The 23,507-nt window shown below is 41.4% G+C and overlaps 1 protein-coding gene across 1 annotated transcript in view; it reads right to left on the bottom strand.

Moving 5' to 3' along the window:
• Positions 1-6,522: 6,522 nt before the first annotated feature.
• The window catches only part of TTLL10 (tubulin tyrosine ligase like 10), a 389,096-nt gene continuing 372,111 nt past the window's right edge, over positions 6,523-23,507 (bottom strand). Inside the window, exon 12 of the mRNA XM_078642368.1 lies at positions 6,523-15,110. Within this exon, the coding sequence (XP_078498494.1) occupies positions 14,341-15,110 (770 nt within the window). The 3' untranslated portion in view covers positions 6,523-14,340. The remainder of the gene's footprint in view (positions 15,111-23,507) is intronic.

The following is a 23,507-nucleotide window of genomic DNA, read 5'->3' as shown; positions in this document are numbered from 1 at the left end:
TCCTTTCTATGTTATTTGCGAACAGACAATACCTCAAAAGAACTATTCCTTGAACAATGAATGTCCAGACAATCAATCAATCAATGGGGAGAAAAACAGGCATGACGGATTACAACGGGGACATCACTATCTGAAAAGGGGGGCAGAATATTTCTATTCTTCCCTGTTTGCAGACAGAGAATATCTCAAAGAGCAATAATCGATAAAAATCGCTAACAAACAATCAGTGGGGAGAAAAATAGGCATGACGGATTACAATGGGGGACAAACGTCTGCATTACCTATCCTTAACTATTTGCAAAGAGAGAGGAACGTTCCTATTCATCGCTGTTTGCAAATAGAAAATGTCTCAAAGAGAACCAATACTTCAAGTACAATCAATCAATCAATCAGATGGATAAAGCCATCCTACCAATCGGACGTAGAGACGTCCTACTTAATCTTACCCGGACCTGGACCGTGTGGGCAATTCTTCGCCTTCCTTTTTCCAGCGCCCAATCGTTCTCTTTCTCCATGTTTTTACCGCAGCATTCCTGTGGGATTCCAGTCAGGACAGTAGGTCACTTGAGAGAGGTCCGTTCAGAATTGGTGAAGTTCATTCAATCGGCAGCCAGACGAGGGCCCTCTCAAGGCAGGTATACTCCAATCGTTTAGATGTTCACCCCATCGTCTGGACCTCTCTTACCGGACCTTATGTCGCTGATGGACCCCGCGTTGGGGCGCCAATTGTGGAAAAGTCAGCCCATAACGCACCTGATGCCCAGGCTGCTGGCACAGGACGCCTCTTAGTTCCCATCTCGAACAATTACAAAACAAAAAGAGACGGGCGCTGGAAGCAGGAAAACAAGAATAGAGTTTTATTTCTATGAGGAGAGCCTGTCATTTTGGACGCCCGCATGGGGTCTACAGGGTGTGCTCTCTCCCCCCTACCCACCACACACACACCAGTTTCTCTGAGGCTTCGTCTTTTATACACATGTTTATGATGCACAAACATTCCTTATTACAATAGAGACGCTTAGAAGTAGGAAAAGGCATGCTTGGAATCCCAGCTTCAGGCCTATTCCCATACCAGTCGCTCAGATGTCATCCTCCCCTCCTGAATGTAACAAGAGATTGTGATCTCTCAGCTGGACATTCCTACAGGACACGAGGGCAGGAGGGGATGATCAGATCAAAGGTTAGGCAGGCGATAAGATCGGGCACTTCGGCTGGTGTATCACGGTTTTGTTATGCTGGGCAGGGAGAAGGGGGATGTACATCCACAAGGCTTGGTCTTAGGACTTGGGACCGGGTCGAAAGATCAAGTGTAGCCGGGGGGGGGGGGGTTGTCAGCTGAGGGGAAGGGGTTTCTTGGGAGGAAATGGGGGGTGTGGGTCAAGTAGGAAGGCTACTTTTAGAGCGGGGTCACGCAGAGGGAGAGGGTCTTGTGGCCGATGCATGAGCAGTGCGCGCGGGGAGGGGTGCCGGGAATTTAACAAACGGGCAGAGAGGCCATGGTGCCTAAAATGGCTGTCGCGTACGTGTGTGCATGGGTCTATGCTGGCGGGATAACACAGTCAGTGTTTAGCGATATCCATTCTGCTTACAACAAGGGGTACAGTGAACACAAATGAACGCCGCTTATGTACATATACATTGCCATTTTCAACACGAGCTCCTCGAAGAATACATCCACTCACTTCAAAACAAAGCACAGAGGCCAGGAAGCACAGAGACACACACCCGGCACGAGCTCCTTGAAGAATACACCCACTCACTTCAAAACAAAGCACAGAGGCCAGGAAGCACAGAGACACACCTGGCGCGAGCTCCTCGAAGAATACATCCACTCACTTCAAAACAAAGCACAGAGGCCAGGAAGCACAGAGACACACCCGGCGCGAGCTCTTCGAAGAATACATCCACTCACTTCAAAACAAAGCACAGAGGGCAGGAAGCACAGTAACTCCCCCTGCATGTCTGACTTTGCAAGCCTTGGCCACTCCGTTTGCACACTGGATCAAAACTCAATGAGCACTGCTTTTAGAGGTGAAAAGTGCAACAATCACCAGACTACCTATTACATGGTATCACAGAGCAACATACTAGCAAGCTCAGCCATTTCATTTGTACAACAGGGTAACAAAAACCCAATGTGACTGTCTCCTTAGGAGCGGAAAGTGCAACAAACATCAGACCGCCTGCTACATGTTATCATGCTGGCTGGCTTGCGGTCAAGCCCGCCATTCACACTGTAGCTATCTTCACCAACCAAACTGAACAATGCTGTGTGAGGCAGGAAGGTATTTGCAAGTAAATATTTGCTGCTTTTATCCTGCCACCTAGTATCAAGCTGATCAAGCACTCGAGAAACAATCCCTAGCGATTTGAAAGGTCTCTGTTAATTCATGACAAAAAGTGTATCACACCCAGGATCTTACATTAGCAATAGACCTGTCAAGACTGTTCCAATTCTAATCAAACGTGAAATGCACTTCAGGTACATAAGAGCGAGTCTTACTCCTGTCCGTCCCCTCTCCCCCAACATCCAGCAATACCCTGGGCCTGCGAATAATTGCCCTGCAGACTCAACATAGCCCTCAGCCTGTAGCTTTCGGCTTCATTGTGCCTGAAGGGCCATATGGACTTTCCCCTCAGATGACAATATCCCCAAGACACCAGTAAATTACTAGGCTGTGGGACTGATAAACACTAACGTAAAGCTAAATAGGTTTAATTTACCATAATACACACTCCCAGTACGACATTTTTATTTCGTATTACATTTATAAAAATAGGCTCCTCATTGGTTGAAATCTTCAATTAACAGAAAGTACTCCAGAGTTATTTGATGTAATCACTAAACACTGTAGGAAATTCTCAAGGGGCACAAACAGTGGCATTATTAAAACAGACTCGTTGCATTAGTAGGCTGACATCACTTGTTCTTTGAAACCTCATGTCCCCATAGGACGTGGCATCATATTGCCTTTGCCAATAAAATCACAAGATGACACAAAATACTGCCTTGACACTGATGAGATCAGAGTAAAATTAGAAGCAACGGGATATATATATCGCTAATATATACAGCATGCCCTTAGTTTGCTGTTCCTGTGCTCCTGCCAGTGCTTAATTTGCTTAAATACATGCCAGGGCTCTCGTCAAGAGGGCACTACAGCTTGCACCACATATTACCCCTGCCATGCTGCAGTGATAATAACAACACAACTACTAACCATCACTCTCCACCAAGTGTGCCTAAGCTATAAAATTGGCTTAGGCGGCAGGTTATAGTAATTTTTAATGTATATTGAAATAAGAATTGACTGTTGTTGTGGTCATCTCAGTGCCACTTTGTGGCGCCAGTGTTGATAATGAAGTGCTGGTGCCGAGCGCCGGAAACCACCTGCTCAAATTAAGAACTAGCTCCTGCGGTAGGATTTTTTCCACAAATTACTCTCAATTACTCAAGCTGGCACAATCACATCATTTTGGAATTTCACATTGCAAGAGTAATGCGTAATTACTGAAATGACTCCAATTACTCTGGCGTAATTAAAAGTTCCCCCAGACCTAGTAACAGCAGGCCTAGGTATCAACATTTAGAGAGAGTACGAATTGCAGTATGCAAAAGACAAATGGTTGATGCTAATCAGTGAAGTAAAAAAATGGTCAAGTGCACATTTTCTTTATTTTAGCAGCCCCCACTTTTGACACAATTTAACATTTCTATAGAAAGGGGTTAACAAGTATATTGTGACTAACTCCAATCTAAGGCCAAAAGAATTTTTCAGAATTTATAATAACACCTCGGAGGCCCTCAGTAATGCAACATGTTGGGGCGCTGTGTTTTTAGCGCAAGTAAGACTTTGTACCACTCCTCATGAGGGTTATCCTCACAAATCTCTCCCTTGGAATGGACTAAATATGCATTCCATCAGTGGCGACTCCTCTATAGGGGCATTTGGGCGTTGCCCCACTGCTTTCTGGCAGTGCAAGAAGCAGAAACAGAAAATGGTAAAAACTACCATTTTATGTTTCTGCTTCTCGCGCTGCGAGAAAGCAGAAGTGCCTGGTTGTGGGAGGGTGGGTGGGCGTTCCTGCTCGAGGGTAGGGGGTTAGTGGCTTGCCCATTGTTGTGGGTACTGTCTGTTTGGTCGGCCGTGGAGACCGCCCACTCTCCCTTTCACCTACATGGAGAAAATGGCTCGGCTGGGGAGCTATCCTGCAGCACCTCACCCATGTTAAGTCTCGGCCGGCGGCATCATGACGCGCAGGCCATGACTAGCAGCGTGAGCATGACCAATCACAGCAGCCTTGGAGGAAGCGCGGGCTCGAGGGAGAAAGAACGACTATCGTTAGTAGCTGGCTGAGGAAGAAATCTTGCACAGCGCGTGCTGGAAGTTAAGTAAGTTACTGTGTAGTGTGAAGGCCAAGGATTGAGAGGCATTAACATTGTTAATTTGTTTCCTTTTCGAATTATATTTGGCCTCGTTTGACCCTGTGCTCCGTGGATTCTGAGAGTCCCCTGCACGCACAATGTAGCCCCCCAATTCCTTTACCCACGCGGGATGCTCATGCTTTGCCAAGGCTGCCCGGGGGGCCCATAGGGGACCCTCCAACAGGGGGGCCGCCTTAGTGCTACAGGAAGGCACAGAGTTTGGCGGCCCAGGTGCCCTGGGCGAGAGACCAAAAGGGTCTGTCGGCCGGGTCACTTCCGGTCGTGGGAGGGGGAAAAGAGCAGTTTGATGAGATGCGGCGTTTGTTTGTGTGTTTGTGGGTACTACAGGCTTTTCTTGTCACAGCAATGATCTGAGGGAAGTGTATGCTGCAAACGTTATTGTGGAGTAAGGGTGTGAGGAGATCGAGCTTCCTTTACGCTGCACATCTCGTTCTTTGTCAGTCCAGTATTTAGGAGGCAGGTGGGGTACAGGGCTTCATGGGGATTGATTGGAATGTGTTCAGGTCCGTTCTCTGCGTGTTTACTAAATCTGAGACTAAACATAGATTAACAAAGCTAAGAAATACTCATTTTGGAATGAGAAAGCATTGGAATCTGCAGAGCTGGGTAACTTACCCGGGGACATGTCAGTTCATGAAAGATGTTAAATCTTGACTTTTCGGTGAGTGCTGATAGCAGACAATATTTGAAGCAGGCTCTACAACTTTGAATAAGCTTCACAAGAAACATAAAGTAGAGCCAAGATAAAGAAAGAAAAGTCAGAGCCACATGATTTCTTCCAATTAGTCCATAGGTAGGGATACTTCTTGTATTATGTATTTGTTTTGTTACATTTCTTTATTTTTCCATATTTATGCTTATCGTTATTAATATTTATGTTTTGTTTTATGTTAAAAAAAATTACGTTGATACACTCTAACTCAGATGCTGGTCAGATTCTAGCACCATATGCAGTCCTGTATAATGCACACAAACAGACATTTGAAAATATTCACATTTGCAATTCAAACAGCCGCACCTTTGTTTTTTTTAAATGGAAATCTCATTCTTTTTTAATTCAATTTGCAATAGTATTGCTGCGCATAGATGGCCTAGCAGCGATGATCGACAGCAAGGAGAGTTAGTTACACAAAAGAAGAACTACTTTTCTTATTTTTCCAATTTAAAAAGTATGTACACTCAGGGAAACCCAATGTTATATGTGTGTACTAGTGGGAAAACCTGTAAAAATAGAAACCTGAGTGCTAGGAGCTTGCATTGTAAAGTTATACAAGCTGGCATTTTAAGAGAACTGAAAAGTGTTGCATGCCACAAGTTACTTTGCTTTAGGATGGTGTGATTAGTCCCCGGTCTCCGTCATTCTCCTTTCTCTCTGTCCTATGCAAGATGGGTAATATTAATGCTCCGAGTATTTTGCTTATCTGTCAGGAACCATATCCCACTGCCATCACATGCTGTGCATATGGGGTCTATAGCTCATGGTCACTGCTTGCAAGCATAAGGTTTGGTAGCGCACTTTGGGGCATATTACCAAGCAATAGCGATAATTATCGCTATTGCTTGGTTAGAGATAAAAATTTACCGCAAAGCTGCGGCGATTTTTATCGCAAATAAACCTTGGTATTACCAAGGTTTATCGCAAATGCGATAAAAATCGCCGCAAAGCATGAATATCGCTGAAAAGTCAGCGATATTCATGCTTTATCGAGCTAATGCTCTTAGCCATGTTATCCACCTCCCATTGGATAACATGGCTAAGAACTGCTCAGGGTAGGTGTTAGCTTTTGGAGATATTCGCGCTTAGCGCGAATATCTCCATAAGTTGGTAATAGGAGATAGCGATGTTAGCGACTGTTTCCAGTCGCTAACATCTTGGCACGCCCACTTTGCATGTCATTAGTGATAAATATCACTGACATGCAAAGTGGGGCCCAATATGGTCGCTATCTCCTACTAGCTGTCGCTAACTGGTGTTAGCTACAGCTAGGTAATAGGGAGATAATTTTATCTCCGCTTTCTTGGCTTTTAAAGCCAAAAAAGCGGAGATAAACCCCCTTGATAATATGCCCCTTTATTCTCTGCATTTTTATAGCTTTGCCTGATTTGATGGTGTTTGTTGCTTTGGCACAAATTTATCATAATGTTTTCCTTCATTGTAAAAGAGACATTTTTTGGGGAAGTTTCAGTACAAAGAAGCTATTGGGTCTCCAGAGGTGCCAAAGCACATTTTCCAATCATGTGCAGATATAATGAGCGTTACAGGAACTTAGGCCTTCGCAGTGGTCAACTACATTTCCAAAAGGCACATATATATAAACATCTATACACAGCATGGCAGGAAGTTGGAGTCATTTGCTATTCAAACACACCTCACACTCGTTTGCTCCTCAGGGCTTCCTGCTCTTCAGTGCATTGTATCCTGACAACTGTATTCTGTTTTTCCTAGATCCAGACCTTTCTTATATCTTTAAATTGCTTGTGGTTTGAAAGCTTGCTTGACAGTAGGCCTGTTGCACTAACAGGAATTCACCTTCCAGAGGATGTTCGAATATAGGGTAGGAAAGAAAAGAAGGGAGTTTACGGATGGAAAGTTTTAATATATATTAAAATCTTAATCGCTACCTTTGTACTAGGAGACAGATAAAAGGAAAAAGGGGAAGTACTCAAACTTACCTCCGGGATAATTCTTTACAGACTTAGTGGAAAGGCAGAGGGAAATATGACATCCCTTTATTAATGTAATAACTGAACTTTCACTATTGCTTCTTGCTTCTCAAATTTGCTTGAAAATGCACCATTTACCCACTCTTTTTCAAAATTTTCTCGGGGGAGAAGCTTAAGATGTTCGGGCTCGCTCACTCGCCGCGGTGCACTCCGACAAAGTTTACGCCCCACTACTTTCAAATGTCACCAGCCAGTGTCCATCACAAGGGTGCACAACACAAATGTCTTGACTGGAAACTGAGTAGCTCTCTGCATTTCATATATAATTTTGTTTGAGAAAACTGAGCTTTTCTGATCTCCTTGTAATTCACGGCTGGGAGGACCTCTCTAAACAGCACTGGATGGAGACACCTTGATTTTCAGGTGATGTCCTAAAGTCCTGCATATCTCTGGGCCTCCCTGGTGCACAGCCTGACCAACTAAGTGGGTGATATATTCAATTTACCTTTTTCTAATATTAATGCTACATCACATGATTCAGTAAGTCCCCTTGCTTGGTCTAACCATTCCATCTTTCCTTTTTATATTCCTCTTCCAAGAGCAACCCACAAGAAATATACACTCTTGTCCACCAACTATACGCAAATAGTTTCCCGCAGTCCCTGGAACAATCTAAACCAGCTTTTACCACTTATCTCCCAGGGGCCATTTGCCAATTTGATTCTTGGATCTCTCTCAGACTAGAGAAATTAGTTTCACTTTCTGCCACCACAAATTTGAACCGCCACTGTTTTGTTTTCTGGTATAGTCATGAACTGAGAGGGGCTAAGCTTATGTGAAAAAAGAACTGAAAAGTTTTGGAGGACTTCCAATTCCACATGTGCCCGAGCTGCATATCAATCCAATTTGTGATCCTTCAAGGATTTAGTCCACTGATCCTGAGATGCTTTTTACTAGGGGTGAGCGTAACTAGCGTAATTCAGTGTAGCATAATCATGCAAAATTACCTAGAAATTCCACGAGATTACGAATAATTATGAGAAAAGGATAATTCTGCATTTATCACTATTTCTTAGCATCCAAAATGGGTGCGAGAATAAATATTTTGCTCAGAAATAGCACAGAATGCAACAAAACACAGACAGCAAGCGCAAGCAGTAACTCGCTAAATGTGCTCTTAGGATAACATTTTTCTCCAGTTACTCCCAGCATTTAGCGCTATTTTGCTAGTGCAAAATTTATTTTTGTGTCCAAAATGGATGCAACTATGCATTGTACGCTAAGAAATAGCGCTTATTGCAGCAGAACACGAAGAGCAAGCATGAGTAGCCACTTGAACTTGCTAAATATGCTCTTGTGGTAGGATTTTTCTATGCAAAATTACTCTTAATTACGCAAGCAGGAGTTATCACATATCGGTAATTCCATGTCAAAGAGTAATGCAAAATTACTGAAAATATTCTGATTACTCCTGGTGTATTTGAAATTACATCCGGGCCTACTTTTTACACCAATAAAATAAGCAATTCCTCAAATTCTGCAAAGGAGATGTTCAATACTTTCTATTGACAATCCTGACTGCTGTAGCCCAACAACCTCTTCAACAGAATCACTATGTGTCGCTATCATCCTTTTTTGTTAAAATCAGTCGAATTCACAACTCTTTGTCTATCCTCTAGTTCACAGATTTGGTTACCTCAAAACTCTCCTCCAATGCCAACTGTTATCTCCAACTTTACCTCCTTACACAGGACAAAAGATCCCACTCGTTCCTAACACTAAAAACAGGCTTCCCAATAGATCTGTACCCTGCCCACATTGTGCATGCAGAATCTCTAAGCATCATTTGTATTGTTACTCAGATCTGTGACTCCTCCCTAGTGTAAGTTTCTAGTACATCCTTTAGGAAACAAACAATGGCAAAATAAGTTCTCACAGGGCCAAAGGCTGACCCTCTGACCCAGGAAACTATAGGATCTCTCAACTGTCATTGTCCTTTAAGGTCTTCACAACTCATACCATACCTGCCAACTCACATGGTGCTTCCATGTGTCACATGAGTCCAACTTCCTTCTCACTGTCACCGGGTGAGGAGCCGAAATCACACAGTGGCAGGGAAAATGAGCTGAAACCACTGTAAACAATAGATTTCCAGGTCGTTTTGGAGGATGTAAGCAGCCAATGTTCATTAAAAGGAGTGAATCACCCCAGGACATCGGTGACAGCCTCAATGACCATTTGGTTTTATTTTTCTGGGAGAAGCACAGGGGGAGGTGGGCTGGGTGAGGGGCAGAGTACCTCTTAAGTAGCTCTCAGCACGAGCCCCCCCCCCTCCTACAAGTTCCGGCCCCCTCCTCACATGGTGGCATTAGTTTGTAAGTGGGCAGGTATGTCATACATTTCTTGGAACCTGAAAATGTATTAGATACTACCAAGCCAGTTTTCAATCTTTACACAGTACAGAATACACCTTCTTCCAATTAAGTATTATCCTTTTTATCCGCTGACAGATCGAGAAGGCAATGTCGCATTCACTTTGTTAGATCTGTCATCAGCTATTGACACGTTTCTCATGTGATTCTATTATACTGCCTTTATTAATCAGGCTTCAGAGATCTGTTCCATAGCTGGATCCTCTCACCCTCTGCCTGTTTACTTCTGCTTTAAAGGTTATCTTGTCTGGGGTGCCACAAGGCTCATCCCTTAGTCCTTTTAAAACATATCTAGCTTCCATTGCAAGACCCATTCAATCTTTTGGTTTCATATTCATTACCAACACAGACAACATCCAGATGTTAGTTTGCCTCCATCAAAATTCCTCGCTTACACTCACAGCCTTTTGCAATGCTCTTCTTGAAGTGGTTTTTTGGATGACAAAAAATGTCTTTGAAGTTAACATTGACAAAACCAAGATCTTGAATGTTGGCAATAACACAACTACTGATGCCATGTCAATGTGACCAACAGATCTAGGCCCTCATTCAATTCCTGTCTCAGAAGTATCTTAAACTTTGGTTTGACTGCTCTCTTTATTTCACTTCACAAGTCAACAGCATCTCTACATCTTGTTTTTTACCATCTAAAACGTCTAAAAAAGTATCCTATTCTTGGTTAAAATTTCTTGACAACTAGTAGTGATTGTGGCTTATGTGGACAACTATAATGTCCTCTTTTTTGGTGTTCCCAAAACCTTTCTCCATCATCTTGTTGACATCCAACAGTCACAGTGTGATAAATATTCTACTTGTCTAAATATGGCCACATCTCGCAGTATATATAATAGTTGCCAGGCCTACCTGTCTTTTCCTGCTTTTAAATCCATGTGCATAGTTCTTAGGGCTTTTCACAACTCTGGCACTCACGTTTTTGCAAGTGAAATTCATCCCACATGACATTTCCATTGATCGGGCAGTAAACTTCTTAAGATTCCAAACATTAGAAAGACTCAACAAGCTGCCCATGCCTTTTCCTACTTGGCAGCCAATGTTTGGAATTCCCTTCCCATGTCACTGTACTCGATTGAGAATCAATTACTGGTTAGAAAGGTCCTTAAAACTCATGTTTTCACAAACCCAATTTTGGATCTATAATTCTCTTAAGAATAGTTACCTCAATCCTATTAGAACCAGGATATTGTCCCAGGTGATTATAAGTGCTTGATAAATCTCTTTCTTCATCATCATCACATCAACATAGTGACAACCCTCCAGAGAAAAGTGCTATGTGTTTGCATTCAAAATTCACTATAATGTCCTGATAGCCATCTTTTGTAAGCAGCACTATATTGTGTAATGTCTATGGGTCGGCGGAACTAGCGGCGTTTCACTCCGTGGAATTCCGCAGGCTTACATAAAAATTTGCGACATAGTGCGAGCAGTGCTGAAAATTAGCGCGAACTGCACCATGCGTAGTGCAAGAGCACACAGCCATTCGAATAGATTTTGCTGACTGGAGTAGACAATTTACTGGAGCAACAACAAATCTACTTGGACGGCAGCCCTCTGATCATGACTGCTCGAGATCGCCTGCGTTAGAAAATCACGCTAGGGGACGCGGAATCTCGCTTGCCAGCTCGCATTTTTGGGAGCTTTGTGGGAGACAAATTCCGCCTGGTGGCGTCTTGGGTAATTTGCCCACAACTCTGCATGAAAGAGTAATCTGAAGTGACCAAAATCTGCCAATGGTGCAGATTCCGCCCACCCCATGTAATGTCTGCATTTTTTGCACAGGGCACACCAGTAACCAAGGCAACTTATCAAACACAACTTATTTCATACATCTAATGCATCCAATATATACAATCGGTTTGTTTACAGCAGCACTAACCACTACAAAACAAAGAACTAGGGTGACCTACTTCCTCCAGGACATTACGGACACAGGCTCCAGTAGTTGACTTTCACATACTAAATTAATGCATTTTTCTTTTGCTTATTTTGAACAATTAGATTATCCAACCTAAAGATAAGGATGTTTTGGTGAATATTTCCGTACGGAAAACAGTAGCCTTAATGACCTGGAGTGAAGTGGTCTCCTCCCAAAAACAAAAATCCCAACAGAACGTACTAAACACGCAACACATTCCAAATATGCCATATAGATAGCTATCATGTGGCTACAAAAATATGTTCTATCTTCAATCAGAGCACATTACAGCGATCAACTCGCATAAGTCCAACAAAGCAGACATATACAATGTAGTTGGCTGTAATTGCAATCACAATAACACATACATCACACATTAAAGCCCTAATTATTTTGGGGGGAGGGGGTGGCATTTAAGTTGCTCGGTCAGCTAAGGCCCACCTCTGTCAGTCAAGCACTGTCTGGCCCATCTTGTTTACAGTTATTTACCCATATGGAGAGGAATTTTCGGCAAAGTAGCTTCTGCTGGCACAGAGTGAGCATTTTTGGCAGAACTTCCCTCTATCTATTGGCAGCCATGCCAAGGTGACATGACAAATTGGTCAAGTTTTTTTTTCTTTTTAAAAACAAAATCCCACAAAGTGGCGGTTTATTTTTGGAAAATAAACAGGAACTATCCCTGAAATACCCAAAGATTTTCCAGTGCATGGGAGTCATTTTAAAAATGGTCCCGTCTGAGACCATGATGGAACACATAGAGGTCTTGAAGTGAAAAGCTGTCAGAAATTATGGTGGAGTTGCTGCCCTAAATAGGGTGGTTTCTATGATGTCATAATCTTGTACAGATGGGAGGGCGATCATTTTTGTCAGAGGAGGATTCCCCATCTGAAAGACAGCGGTTCCCTCACTTTTAAATGAAGCTGGGAAACCAATGGATGGGAGGACAAGACATTTGTCATCTTTTGTTTGGATGCGCCATTACCACCCATCTCTGAACCTGAAAAGAACATATTAGGCAGTACTCTTAACATAAATCTGATATGCTATATAGCTGGCTATCAAACTACTCAATAACAATTAATTCTAAAAATCTCCATGAACAAATGTGTAGTCTAGGAGACAATGTGCATGTTGATAGACCTAGATGATGAATAAACATCTAGCAAAACAGTCCACCCCTATCCCTCAAAGACCAAAATCAAATGCCAATAGCGGGTAGAATAACATCTAACAACCTAAATGAGAATATGAACAAACAAGACCCATAACACCTTATCTCAAGCTGATTCAGACTCTAGTCTCTGATGTAACCTCAGAATCAGTTGGAAAGGCACTGAGTGTTGAGAGTGGTGCAAAGTTATACCAATGGCAGAATGTGCATTAAACAAATTACAATCACATGACATAACTTAGCATAACACGATTGTAGAATGTGTTTTTATAAATGAAATATCTCTGAGATGGGCAGAGGGAAGCTAACTGATTAGGCTTTTATGTTCAGAGCCAGCTCTGTTTCAGTAAAGTCTTCAGGGGAAAGCCTCAAGGAACTATCCAGGATATTAAAGCACTTCTAAACAACCACAACAAATGGTACACATTGGACAATAATTTAGTTAGTTGAGTGACCGCTGCAGACATTTGTGTGCTACCTGTCAGTCAGAGGCCAGGTTAAATCTTGAAAGTACAAACTTTCAACTTTTCATACCCAAGCAAACAATTACTTTTCATTTGGGTAATACTAGGCCCTTTCTGTCATGCATGAAGATACAGGTCAGTCTTCTGACTGTAATATAAGAACGAGTATTATTATACACATTTGGGTAATGGTTTCCGTGACTTTATGAACCTGTCTGCACAACCCACACCAAATTCTGAGGAAAGCCACCTCAAGGCAGAGGAGTGAATCAGGTAATGATGGATAGTACCATGACATAGGTCTTATCTAGATGTGTGAATATAAGCTGATTAAACTGTGAGTGGAGTAAGGATCGTGATGTACAATATTTTGGAATGAAATAAGGTAATTAATCAGCGGGTTTCAACTAAACTACATCGATGCATTCCTTCAACACATTGGGGTGCGAAAGGTAAATGGAGGAAAGGCATGCAGCACTTTAGAAACCCAGGCTGGGTTGCAGGAGACCAGGAAGTCTTTGAAAATACAGCATTTCTAGAGGCAGATGGTGATGTGGCAGAGTGAGGTACATGTCAAATTTATGTCCACCGTACATATGACACTACCTCATGCCTGGATAATGTCTGGACAATAACCATTCACACAAGGGGACAAGCAATCATTTTTGAGGACAGACGTAGAACTGGATGTGGACAAGATACTCTATCACAAAAGTGGCTGATATCCCATCCTCCGTATTACAAGTGCATTTGGCGTATGACACTTGTAATACAGCGAATGGTATATCCACAATGTTTTCACAGAGTATACCATCCTCCAAATTCTAAATAAGGGTCAAAGTTCAATGGAGGGTTGTAAGCACAATGAAGAAAACAATTTCCATGAAGAAAACAATTTCTTCACAGATATAAAAGCAAATTCTTTAGAGAGCATGCATGATTTGGTTTGAAAGGAAGGAAGATTTTCTCATGAGCAAACATTTCTAACGTGATTGAGGTTTGGCAAGATGATATGTGAAGGCTTCGTGCACAACACGCAGGTGTACTATAAGTGTTTACAATTGTACCATTTTTTCTACACACATCACGCTGGGATGGGAGTTTTTGTGAGCCCTGTGAAATGAAGGGGCATTTTGATAAAACTGTGCAATTGCACCACAGCTCAAGGAATTTGCTTGGTTTATACGATGACACCACATATTGAAAGCACACCTCTCAGGAGGTGGTTCCTACAAGCTACTTTGGGACTTGGGTGCTATCTCATGGGCAGCCGCACTGTTTTCCTTAGGACAGCTAGTAGCCGCCACATCCTCAGTTGTTTTCGTTGGAGCCAGCTCTTTGATATCGCAAGGATTTGCAAGGTTCAATGGTCCTGCGGTCTTATTCGTATTAGGTGCTTTCATCTGAAGATGGAGGGGATAGATCATCTCATTGCTCTTGACCATGGTGTTGTATCTCTTTCCCATCAGAGGCGGTGACGCGTTGTCCTTAGTTCGGTTGCGCTGAGGACTAAGGGAAGCAGTTTTGCCTTTCCCACGGTTAGGACTGACACTCAATTCATGGTCCTCAAACACTAACCCAGGTTTGGTGTCTTTGCAAGAATTATCGATTGATGAATCACCCTTTACTTTGGATTTTACTGGCTGGGGTACTGAAGCTGCACTGATGATTTCAGACAAGTGTCCTTGGGAAAGGGACATGACTGTTCTGTAGATGAACTTGTTGGAGGAGGTCCTGGTTCCATTACCAGTGGGGTTTTCCAGAGGGATCCATGCCTTTTTCGGGGTGTTTTCCGGGGCCTTTAGGGCCAGCTGCCCAAGCTCATCATTGTCAGACAGGGTCATCCTTTGGAACTTTAGGGGGCTCAAACTAGTTCTGGAACTTGTGACTTTAAGCTCGTGGAGGTCCCCGTTGTAGAGTGGAACAAAGTTTCTCAGATTCTCAAGAGGCATGATTCGTTGTGTTTTCACGCATTTGTTGAAAATTTCCAGGGTTAAATCTAAAAGAAAGAAATTATATTTAAGTGAAATAAAAAGACTGGAATGTGACATTGATACAAAAGAGAACCTGCAGTGATAGTCTCATTAGAAGTATAGCAGTATTTCAAAGTCTTTGGCTTGTTTGAACAGTGGCGGCTCCTCCACCAATGTTCAAGGTGCTCCGCTAAAGTGGACGATCGTCGCCCCACTGCTCCGCGCGCTGCAGTTAAAGAAAAACTAAAATGATAATACCTAGTGTTATTATCATTTTAGTTTTCCGTTTCCTGGGGTGGGGCTGGACTGTCAGAGGAGGGGACAGGAGGGGGAGTGGTTGCTCCACTCAAAAGTGCGCTTAAATGTTTGGCCAGCATTACAGCCTGGGTGCAGAACATGCCCAGGCCCTCATTCCCCATCTGAGCACCGAACCACGGCGCTCAAAGCAATCACAACGCTGCATTGCAGTGTTATGATTGGCTAGGGGAGTCAGGAGCCTGAATGCTTCCTGGATCCTGCTTCCGAGGAGCGAGACCAGGCGGCGAGCGGACTGAGAGGCGGCAGCCGGCCAGGTGGCCGGCCTGAAGGTAAATGTTTTTTTTAAATTATTTATATTGATTTACAACCCCCCCCCCCCCCCCCCCTTCAGCTGACCCCACCCTGCCACCTCAAGTAAATAGCGGCCGCCACTGTGTTTGAAAGACTCTTTGAGAGAGCCTGTCTATGGGCAGTACAGCATACGTTGAAGCAGATTCGGAGAAAATGCGAAACAACTCACAGGAACGTGGATGTAAACACTAATGGCCTCCTTTATGGAATGTTGGCGTAGGCAGCACAGCAAAGCACCTTGCTGTGCTGTTCAATGCCAAAGTTAAAGGCAGAAATGCACTGTCTTTCAGCAATACGGTGCATTCCTGCCCTTTCTGCCTGCACTGGTGCCGTTTCGGCACATAGGCACCCTTACACTATGGTGCAACGGTGCCTCTGTTGCAGGCAGGATTGTTTTTCACCAGGGATGCTTACATACGCACAGACAAAAACACACACACACTCTCTCCCTCTCTGTTTTGAAAGTCCTCAAAATATTGGTTAGTTTACAAAATATTGTGTTTTCTCTCTTAATATTCCTACCAATCCGCATTCCTCTCCCTTTGCACTGCCCATTATGCCCCTCTCACACACCCAGCTTCTTATATAATGTATTGAAAATGTATATGCCAGTCTGATTGTTAGAAAATCTGAGGCTCACCCCCCCCACCCCTAATCTTACTGACCAAGCTATGCTCCTGTGTGTGCTGCAGAGTACATCATACATGGAAAGAGGAAAAAAGGAGGAGAAATAAACATATTTCTCCTCGTTATGCCTCACCACAGGAGGCGTGCGGATTTGGCACCACTTCCCTAGGTTTACATCACTTTGTAAATCTGGGGCTGCGTCAGATTCCAAGGGTGTTGCATGGCCTTACTAATGATTTATGAGGCCACTGAAAGCCACAGGTTTTGTGTGGCTTCATACATCTTTATGAGATCCCTGTTGCACACGTGTACCACTTTATGTTGTGCAAAAGTGACGCAGAGCTCTCAAATCCCAAATATTGCCTTTGCCTACCCCTTGCAATATGTAGGCAACTCAATCGCAGATTTCTCTAGACTCATCTGCAAACCTGATTAGCACATTTGGAAAGCTTTTCCATAAACAAACTGGCTTAAAGATGAGATCAAATATATTAAATAAATACTTTTAAATTTCAAAGTTGCCTGATCTGGTTGGAGACCTTTTGCAAACTTGCTGCTGACTTCCAGGAAATCTAAAAAGCGTATACCAGTTTTATGTGAGCACCTAATTCACACATTCATTCAGGAGTCGGCCCTCAAGGCCCATCTGAGAGGCACAACTATTAAATTGCATATTTAAAAGAACAGATGACTTATGAACCTTTCAATATTAGGATAATGGGTAATGAAATTAAGAGGACAGTTCTGAACTACTTGAAAATATTAAGCCAATTTGAAAATGCTTCAAGTAAAAAGAAAAAATGGGGGCATGTGTGGTGCAAAACGAAGTGGAGAAGGTAATAAATTCAGTTTACTAAATAGGTGTTGGAAATGAACAAGACAAAGCAGGTCTCTAAACCTGAGCGAGGAGAAAATTAGTGGAATGGCAGGAAATAGCACATTTTTTCTATGGCTCATATATTTACAGAATAAAGAACTACAGACCTAAGCAAATTTGTATACCTGTATTATTGTTGAAAACAAATACGTTTAGAAATTCTCTCTATAATGTGTCCTCTCAGCGCCTTAGTCCATTCCAAGGCACTCGAGTATACTAATGCGGTATTCATCCATCCAAAATGACAAACTTTTGCATTGATTGGTATTTCTGAGGACAGTGCATTTAGGATACCTAAGAAAAGATAACTGTGGGAGTAAGTATTTTTGCACCAGATTTCCAAAGTAAGAAGAAAGTAACTATAGTTCTCCAGTGTTGGTAACTTTCATGGATCCACATACTCAAATCATTCCGCATTATCGAGCTGGTAGTCTCACACTGACAAAAGTCCCTTTAATAAGGCAAGCACCTCATTAGAAAAGACGAGAACCTCAGGCAATGAGGTGAGTGCACTGAACTCTCCAAAGGAGAATTCCTCCATTCAGATTACTAAAGTACTAGTTTGAAAAGATAATGATAAACCGGCATCTGAATAGGGAAAATGGTGGGCTGCATGTGAAGCTATTAAAGATACCAATACTAGTGAGCTGTAATTACAGTTAAATGACTTTTTGTGTTCTACAGCAGAGGCTCTCTCATATATTCATGTTAATGAATCAGAGTAGTAAGCAGTATTTAACACAGTTGTCAAATATTTCTAATGCATATCATACTGTAGAATAATATTTCGAAGCAACATTTGTGAGAATTGGCTCACCTTAATGAAATAAATGTTGTAACATCTCCTGGCTAAACAGCTGAGTCCTGTGCTTAATCAGTATGGTGAATCGCACAAAGATCGATTAAAAAATATCATGGGACATGAATATTTTGTCCAAATACCATCACTAACAAAATATCTAAGGTAAGAATATTGTTTTTTGGGGGGTTTGGTACATATAATATAATTTTTAAGAATGAGGTTGTATGGAAACAGTTTTCTTTAATATAGTTGTAATAAATATTGTTTCTTCATTAATTTATTATATGTGTGTGCATATATTTTGTTAGGTGTTTGCATATTTGTAGTCATTTATTTAAAATATAGTTTGTAGTTTTAAATGTGTGATTTGTTTTTAAATTAATTAGTCATTTATTATTTTCTAGCAGGTTATTGGGTTTAAGGAGTATAGGGTGGGAAGGTATTTAAATTATAATTAATTTAATTTTAATATGAATTCATATTTATTGTGCATTAAATAGTTATTTGATTATAACTATGAAAACAGTTTCATGTTTATTTTGTTTAATTTACTATTTTTGAGATTAATGTATATTTTAGTAGCAGGTTGTTGGGTATGTAGGGGAACTGATGAGAATGTAATTACATTATAATTAACTTATTTTTCAGGTTAATTAATTGTTATTGTAAATAAATTAACATGTAATTGATTAGTAATTATTTAAATTGTTGAATTGTTAAATTGCTATTATATTATTTAAATTTATATTTTTTATTTTAATGTATATTTAAATGTTTTTACTTTTGCTAACAGTTTATATTTTAGGAGCAGGTTATTGCTTTTGTAGAGGAATAGGGTAGGAAGTAATTGAAATTATATATTATTTAATTATTTGTTAATGTTTTTATTGATTATTTGATAATTAATTATGTACATTGTTAATTATTTATTTGTAATGGAAACTATTTGTTTTATTTCATTTATTTATGAATTTATGCTGTGTTTTTAATAATATTTTTAACATGGGTTTTTAATTTTTATAGTTTTATAGTTTTATAGTTTTTAAAAGATTCAGACTATATACTGTTCTTTTGGAGAAGCTGACAGCACCCCGGACCCCTCTTCCTTCCCCTTCCTATCCACTGCTACTCCTTGCCAGCTAAATACCATTCCTCTCTTAGATCTGCCTACTCTGGATAGACTTATCCCTCAGATCACTTCTGGCTCACCCAGTGACTCAGCATCCCCCCAGACCCTTCTTAAGGTAGTGGACATAATTTGCCCGGTCATACTGGACGTCCTCAACACCTCTATCACCACAAAATCCGTACCTCCGTCATGGAAGTGCGCAATGGTGAGGGCTCTGTTGAAGAAGCCCAACCTGGACCAGAACAACCTAGCGAATTACCGCCCTATCTCTTTGCTCCCTTGGCTGAGTAAACTACTGGAGAGGCACGTAAACGACATCTTGATGAGCCATTTGGAATCAAATGGTCTCCTGCGTGCCTCCCAAACAGGGTTTCGCCCTCGACATGGAACTGAAACCGCTCTCTTAGCGGTAACGGAGGAAGCTAGAACTGTGTTGGACCAGGGTGGAAAGGTCGCCATTATCTTATTAGATCTAAGCGCTGCGTTCGACACAGTTAACCATGTCACGCTTTTACAACGTCTGGCGGACATGGGTGTGTCGGACGCAGCCCTAGAATGGCTGACATCCTTCCTGGCTGACCGTTTCTTTCAGGTCTTCGAGGGCGAGGTGGCATCTCCTAAACACCCTCTCAGATGTGGGGTTCCTCAGGGCTCCTCCCTGAGCCCCACCATGTTCAATGTTTACATGGAGCCTCTAGACAGGATAGTCCACCCCTTTGGTGTGCGTATTGTCACCTACGCAGACGACACCCAACTGGTGGTCTCCTTAGACCACCAGGAGGGATCGTCTAACACCCTAGGCTCCTGTCTGGAGGCGGTCTCCAGATGGATGCAATCCTCATGCCTAAAACTTAACGGGGAGAAGACAGAGGTCATCCTGTTGGGCAATCCCTCCCTCTCGGGCTTTGCATCCTCCTGGCCTCCATGTCTAGGCCCACCCCCTACGCCCAAACCTCAAATAAAAAGCCTGGGGATTTGGCTTGACACCGACCTGAACTTTTCGGTACAAGCTACGAAGACTGCGGCTACCTGTTTTGGGTTGATGAGGATGCTACGGAGGGTGCTCCCTCTGCTCCCATTTCAGGCGAGGAGGATCCTGGTCCAGGCCCTTATACTATCTCGCCTGGACTACGGGAATGTCCTCTACATGGGAGCTCCTGCCTATACCATCCAGAGGCTCCAAGTCACCCAAAACAGTGCAGCCCGTCTACTTTACAACCTTCCCCGATGGCAGTCAGCGAGGAATGCTTTGAGGGAACTTCATTGGCTTCCTATCGCTGGAAGAATACAATTTAAGGCCATGTGTATTTTACACAAGGCCTTCCATCGCACTGGCCCTGCAATCCTTCAGTCCCTGGTCACTCCCTATGCTCCATCTCGTCCTCTTCGTTCCAGCTCCTCCCAGCTGGCTACTCCCATCAGAGTCAAGAAGGCTCGTTGGGGTGGCCGCTCCTTTTCACATACTGCGGCAAAACTCTGGAACACTCTTCCTCTGCCTTTGCGGGAAACTTTAAACCATCTCTCTTTTAGGAAAATTCTAAAAACACACCTGTATGCTACCCTCTGCTGACCTGCCTTGAGCCCCTGCTAATTAAGTTTCTGTCATAAGCGCTACGAGGCCTCCGGGTAGTTAGCGCAATACTGTTTCATTCATTCATTCATTCAATTATTTAGATTTTGTTATTTGCCTTAAGTGAGTAATATAATCATTTAAATATTGTTTTATTTTAATTATTTTAATTCTGTTTTGGTCTTTATGGTTTCTTTAGGTTGTAGGAATGGGCATGCATTATTGTACTTAATATAAAGGTTTTGTGAAACTATTTTTAATTTCTAGAATTTATTTTTTGGTTACATAGCATGTATTTTTATATAAAATGTGTTTTAACTATTTTCTGTTGTTAGGCATTTAAATGTTTATGATTACGAGTTGAAATGGTATATTAAATCACTCGAAAGTCCAAACCTCTCCCTACATTTGCATAGATTGGAATAGGAATACTAAAGCTAACGCTGACAAATTCTAACACTTTCCTTACTATTGCTTAGACTTGAGTGGGAATAGTAAACCCAATCCTTACGAAGTTCAACACTTTCCTTACTTTATTTATGGATTGAAGTGGGAATTGTAAATCTTACCCTTCTAAAATCCAACACTTTCCCTACTGTTGCTTAGACTGGAGTGGGAACTGTACATCTAACCACTCTGAACACTAACATTTTCCCTACGTGCTTAAACTGGTGCAGAAAAAGTAATCTACCCCATCTGAAATTCAACCCTTTCCCTAAAATTAAATTGATTGGAGTGGAATAGTACATCTAACCTCTTCGAGTCCAATACGTTCCCTAATGGTGCTTAGTTTGATGTGGGAACAGTAAATCTAACCCTCTGGTGTACAACACTTTGCCTACTGTTGCATAGATTGCAGTGGGAATAATACATCTGACACCTCCAAAGTCCAACATTTTCCCTACTGCAGCTTAAACTGGAGTAGGAATAGTAAACCTAATCTCTGCAAAGCTCAGCACTTTCCCTACTGTTGCCTCGGCTGAAGTGGGAACAGTAATCTAGCTACTCTGAAGTTCAACACTTTCTCTACTGTTGCATACACTGGAGTATGAATAGTAAATGTAATCACTGTCCGAATACCAACACTTTAACTACTTTTATTCAAACTAGAGTGGGAATAGTAATTGTAACCCCTCCAAAGTCCAACACTTTCCCGACTGTTGTATGCACTGGAGAGGGAATAGTAAATCTAACCCCTCCAACGTCCAACACTTTACCTATTGCTGCATACAATGGAGGGGGTATAGTAAATATAACATCTCTGAAGACCAACATTTTACTAACTGTTCTTTGAATTGGAGTGGGAATAGTAAATCAAACCCCTTTTAAGTCCAATGCCTTCTCTACTGTTGCTTCATTTGGAGTTGGAATAGTAACCCCTTCAATGTCCAACACTTTCACCAATGTTGGTTAGACTGGATGTATATTAATCATTTTTTATATCTTTTAATTGTATTTGTTTTTATTTTTTCATATTTTTTTAATATTTATATAATTTTTAGATACAAATATTTGTAATTAGATTTTTTCTATATTATTACATTATTGTAATAACTTATTATTTTGATCATTTCTTGTTTTTTAACTTATATTTTGTTACTAGTAATATATATATATATATATATATATATGTATTTAAATTGTTTAAATATAGGTATGTTTGTTAAAAGGTGTATACATCAATACATATTATTTGTATATTTAATTTAAAGTAACAAAATAAACAATTTTCATATGTTCATGTTCACATTTAACTTAGGTTACATTCTTTTGTTAGTTATATGTATGTTTGTTAATTTAACTTTACTTAACTCTTCATATTTTAATTTAAATGTATTTAAAAATTGTTTAGTGTATGTATATATACAAATGTAAATAACTTATTAAAACTATTTTACATTATATCTCTTTAACTAATTAAGGGCCAGAAGTACAAGAAGTACAAAAAAGTCAGTTTGCAATTTCCTTATTGAAAATTTTTGTGATTCGCAATAAGGAAATTGCAAACACTTATATACAACAGTGTCTGCAGGAATGTCTGCGATTCCCAATGGGTCGCAAATGGACCTGCCTCATCCATATTCATGAGGCAGGTCCCAAATTGCGACACATTGGGAATGGCTACAATCCCAGGGATGGTGGCCTGCTGGGGTCAGCAGACCACCATGTCTGTGATTGCTTTTTAAATAAAGCAAAAAAAAATTGTAATGCAGACCGTTTTCCTTAAAGGAAAATGAGCTGCATTACAAAAATAAAAAATGAAAAGTTTCCTTTTCATTATTTAAGAGTTGGTAGTGGTTGGTGGGACCACTGTCTACTCTTAAAAACGTTTTCACCCACATTTACAAAGGAGAAGGGGTCCCCCAGGGACCCCTTCCCATTTGTGAATGGGTTACCATCTCCTCTATGGAGTTGGTAAATTATGAATGTTTTGCAACAGCATTTTGATTGCAAAACATTCATACATACCTGTGTTATTCAGTATTAGGAAGCAACGCTCTAAACACGCCTCTTCTTAATACCGAATCGCAGAAGCAAAATGCGGTTCGGTAACAAGTCGCCCAGTCACGTATTGCCTTTTGTACATGGCAAAATGCATTTTACCAGTTGCAAAGGCCCGATGGGCCGTTTGCGGCCAATAAAATGCCTTGTACATCTGGCCCTTAATATTTTCAATAAATGTAATAAAATCTACATGTTTTAAACAATATTCCTACCCTTCTTTGGATGATAGTCTATGCCACGATATTTTTGACACAATTTATTTGGTAGTTACATTATAAATATAGAAATACAATATTTTGGTGAG

The sequence above is a fragment of the Lissotriton helveticus genome, chromosome 5_1 (assembly GCF_964261635.1).
Source record: "Lissotriton helveticus chromosome 5_1, aLisHel1.1, whole genome shotgun sequence".
Lineage (NCBI taxonomy): Eukaryota > Metazoa > Chordata > Amphibia > Caudata > Salamandridae > Lissotriton > Lissotriton helveticus.
Note: the sequence above shows the minus strand (reverse complement) of the source record. Positions and strands in the feature narration are given on the sequence as shown.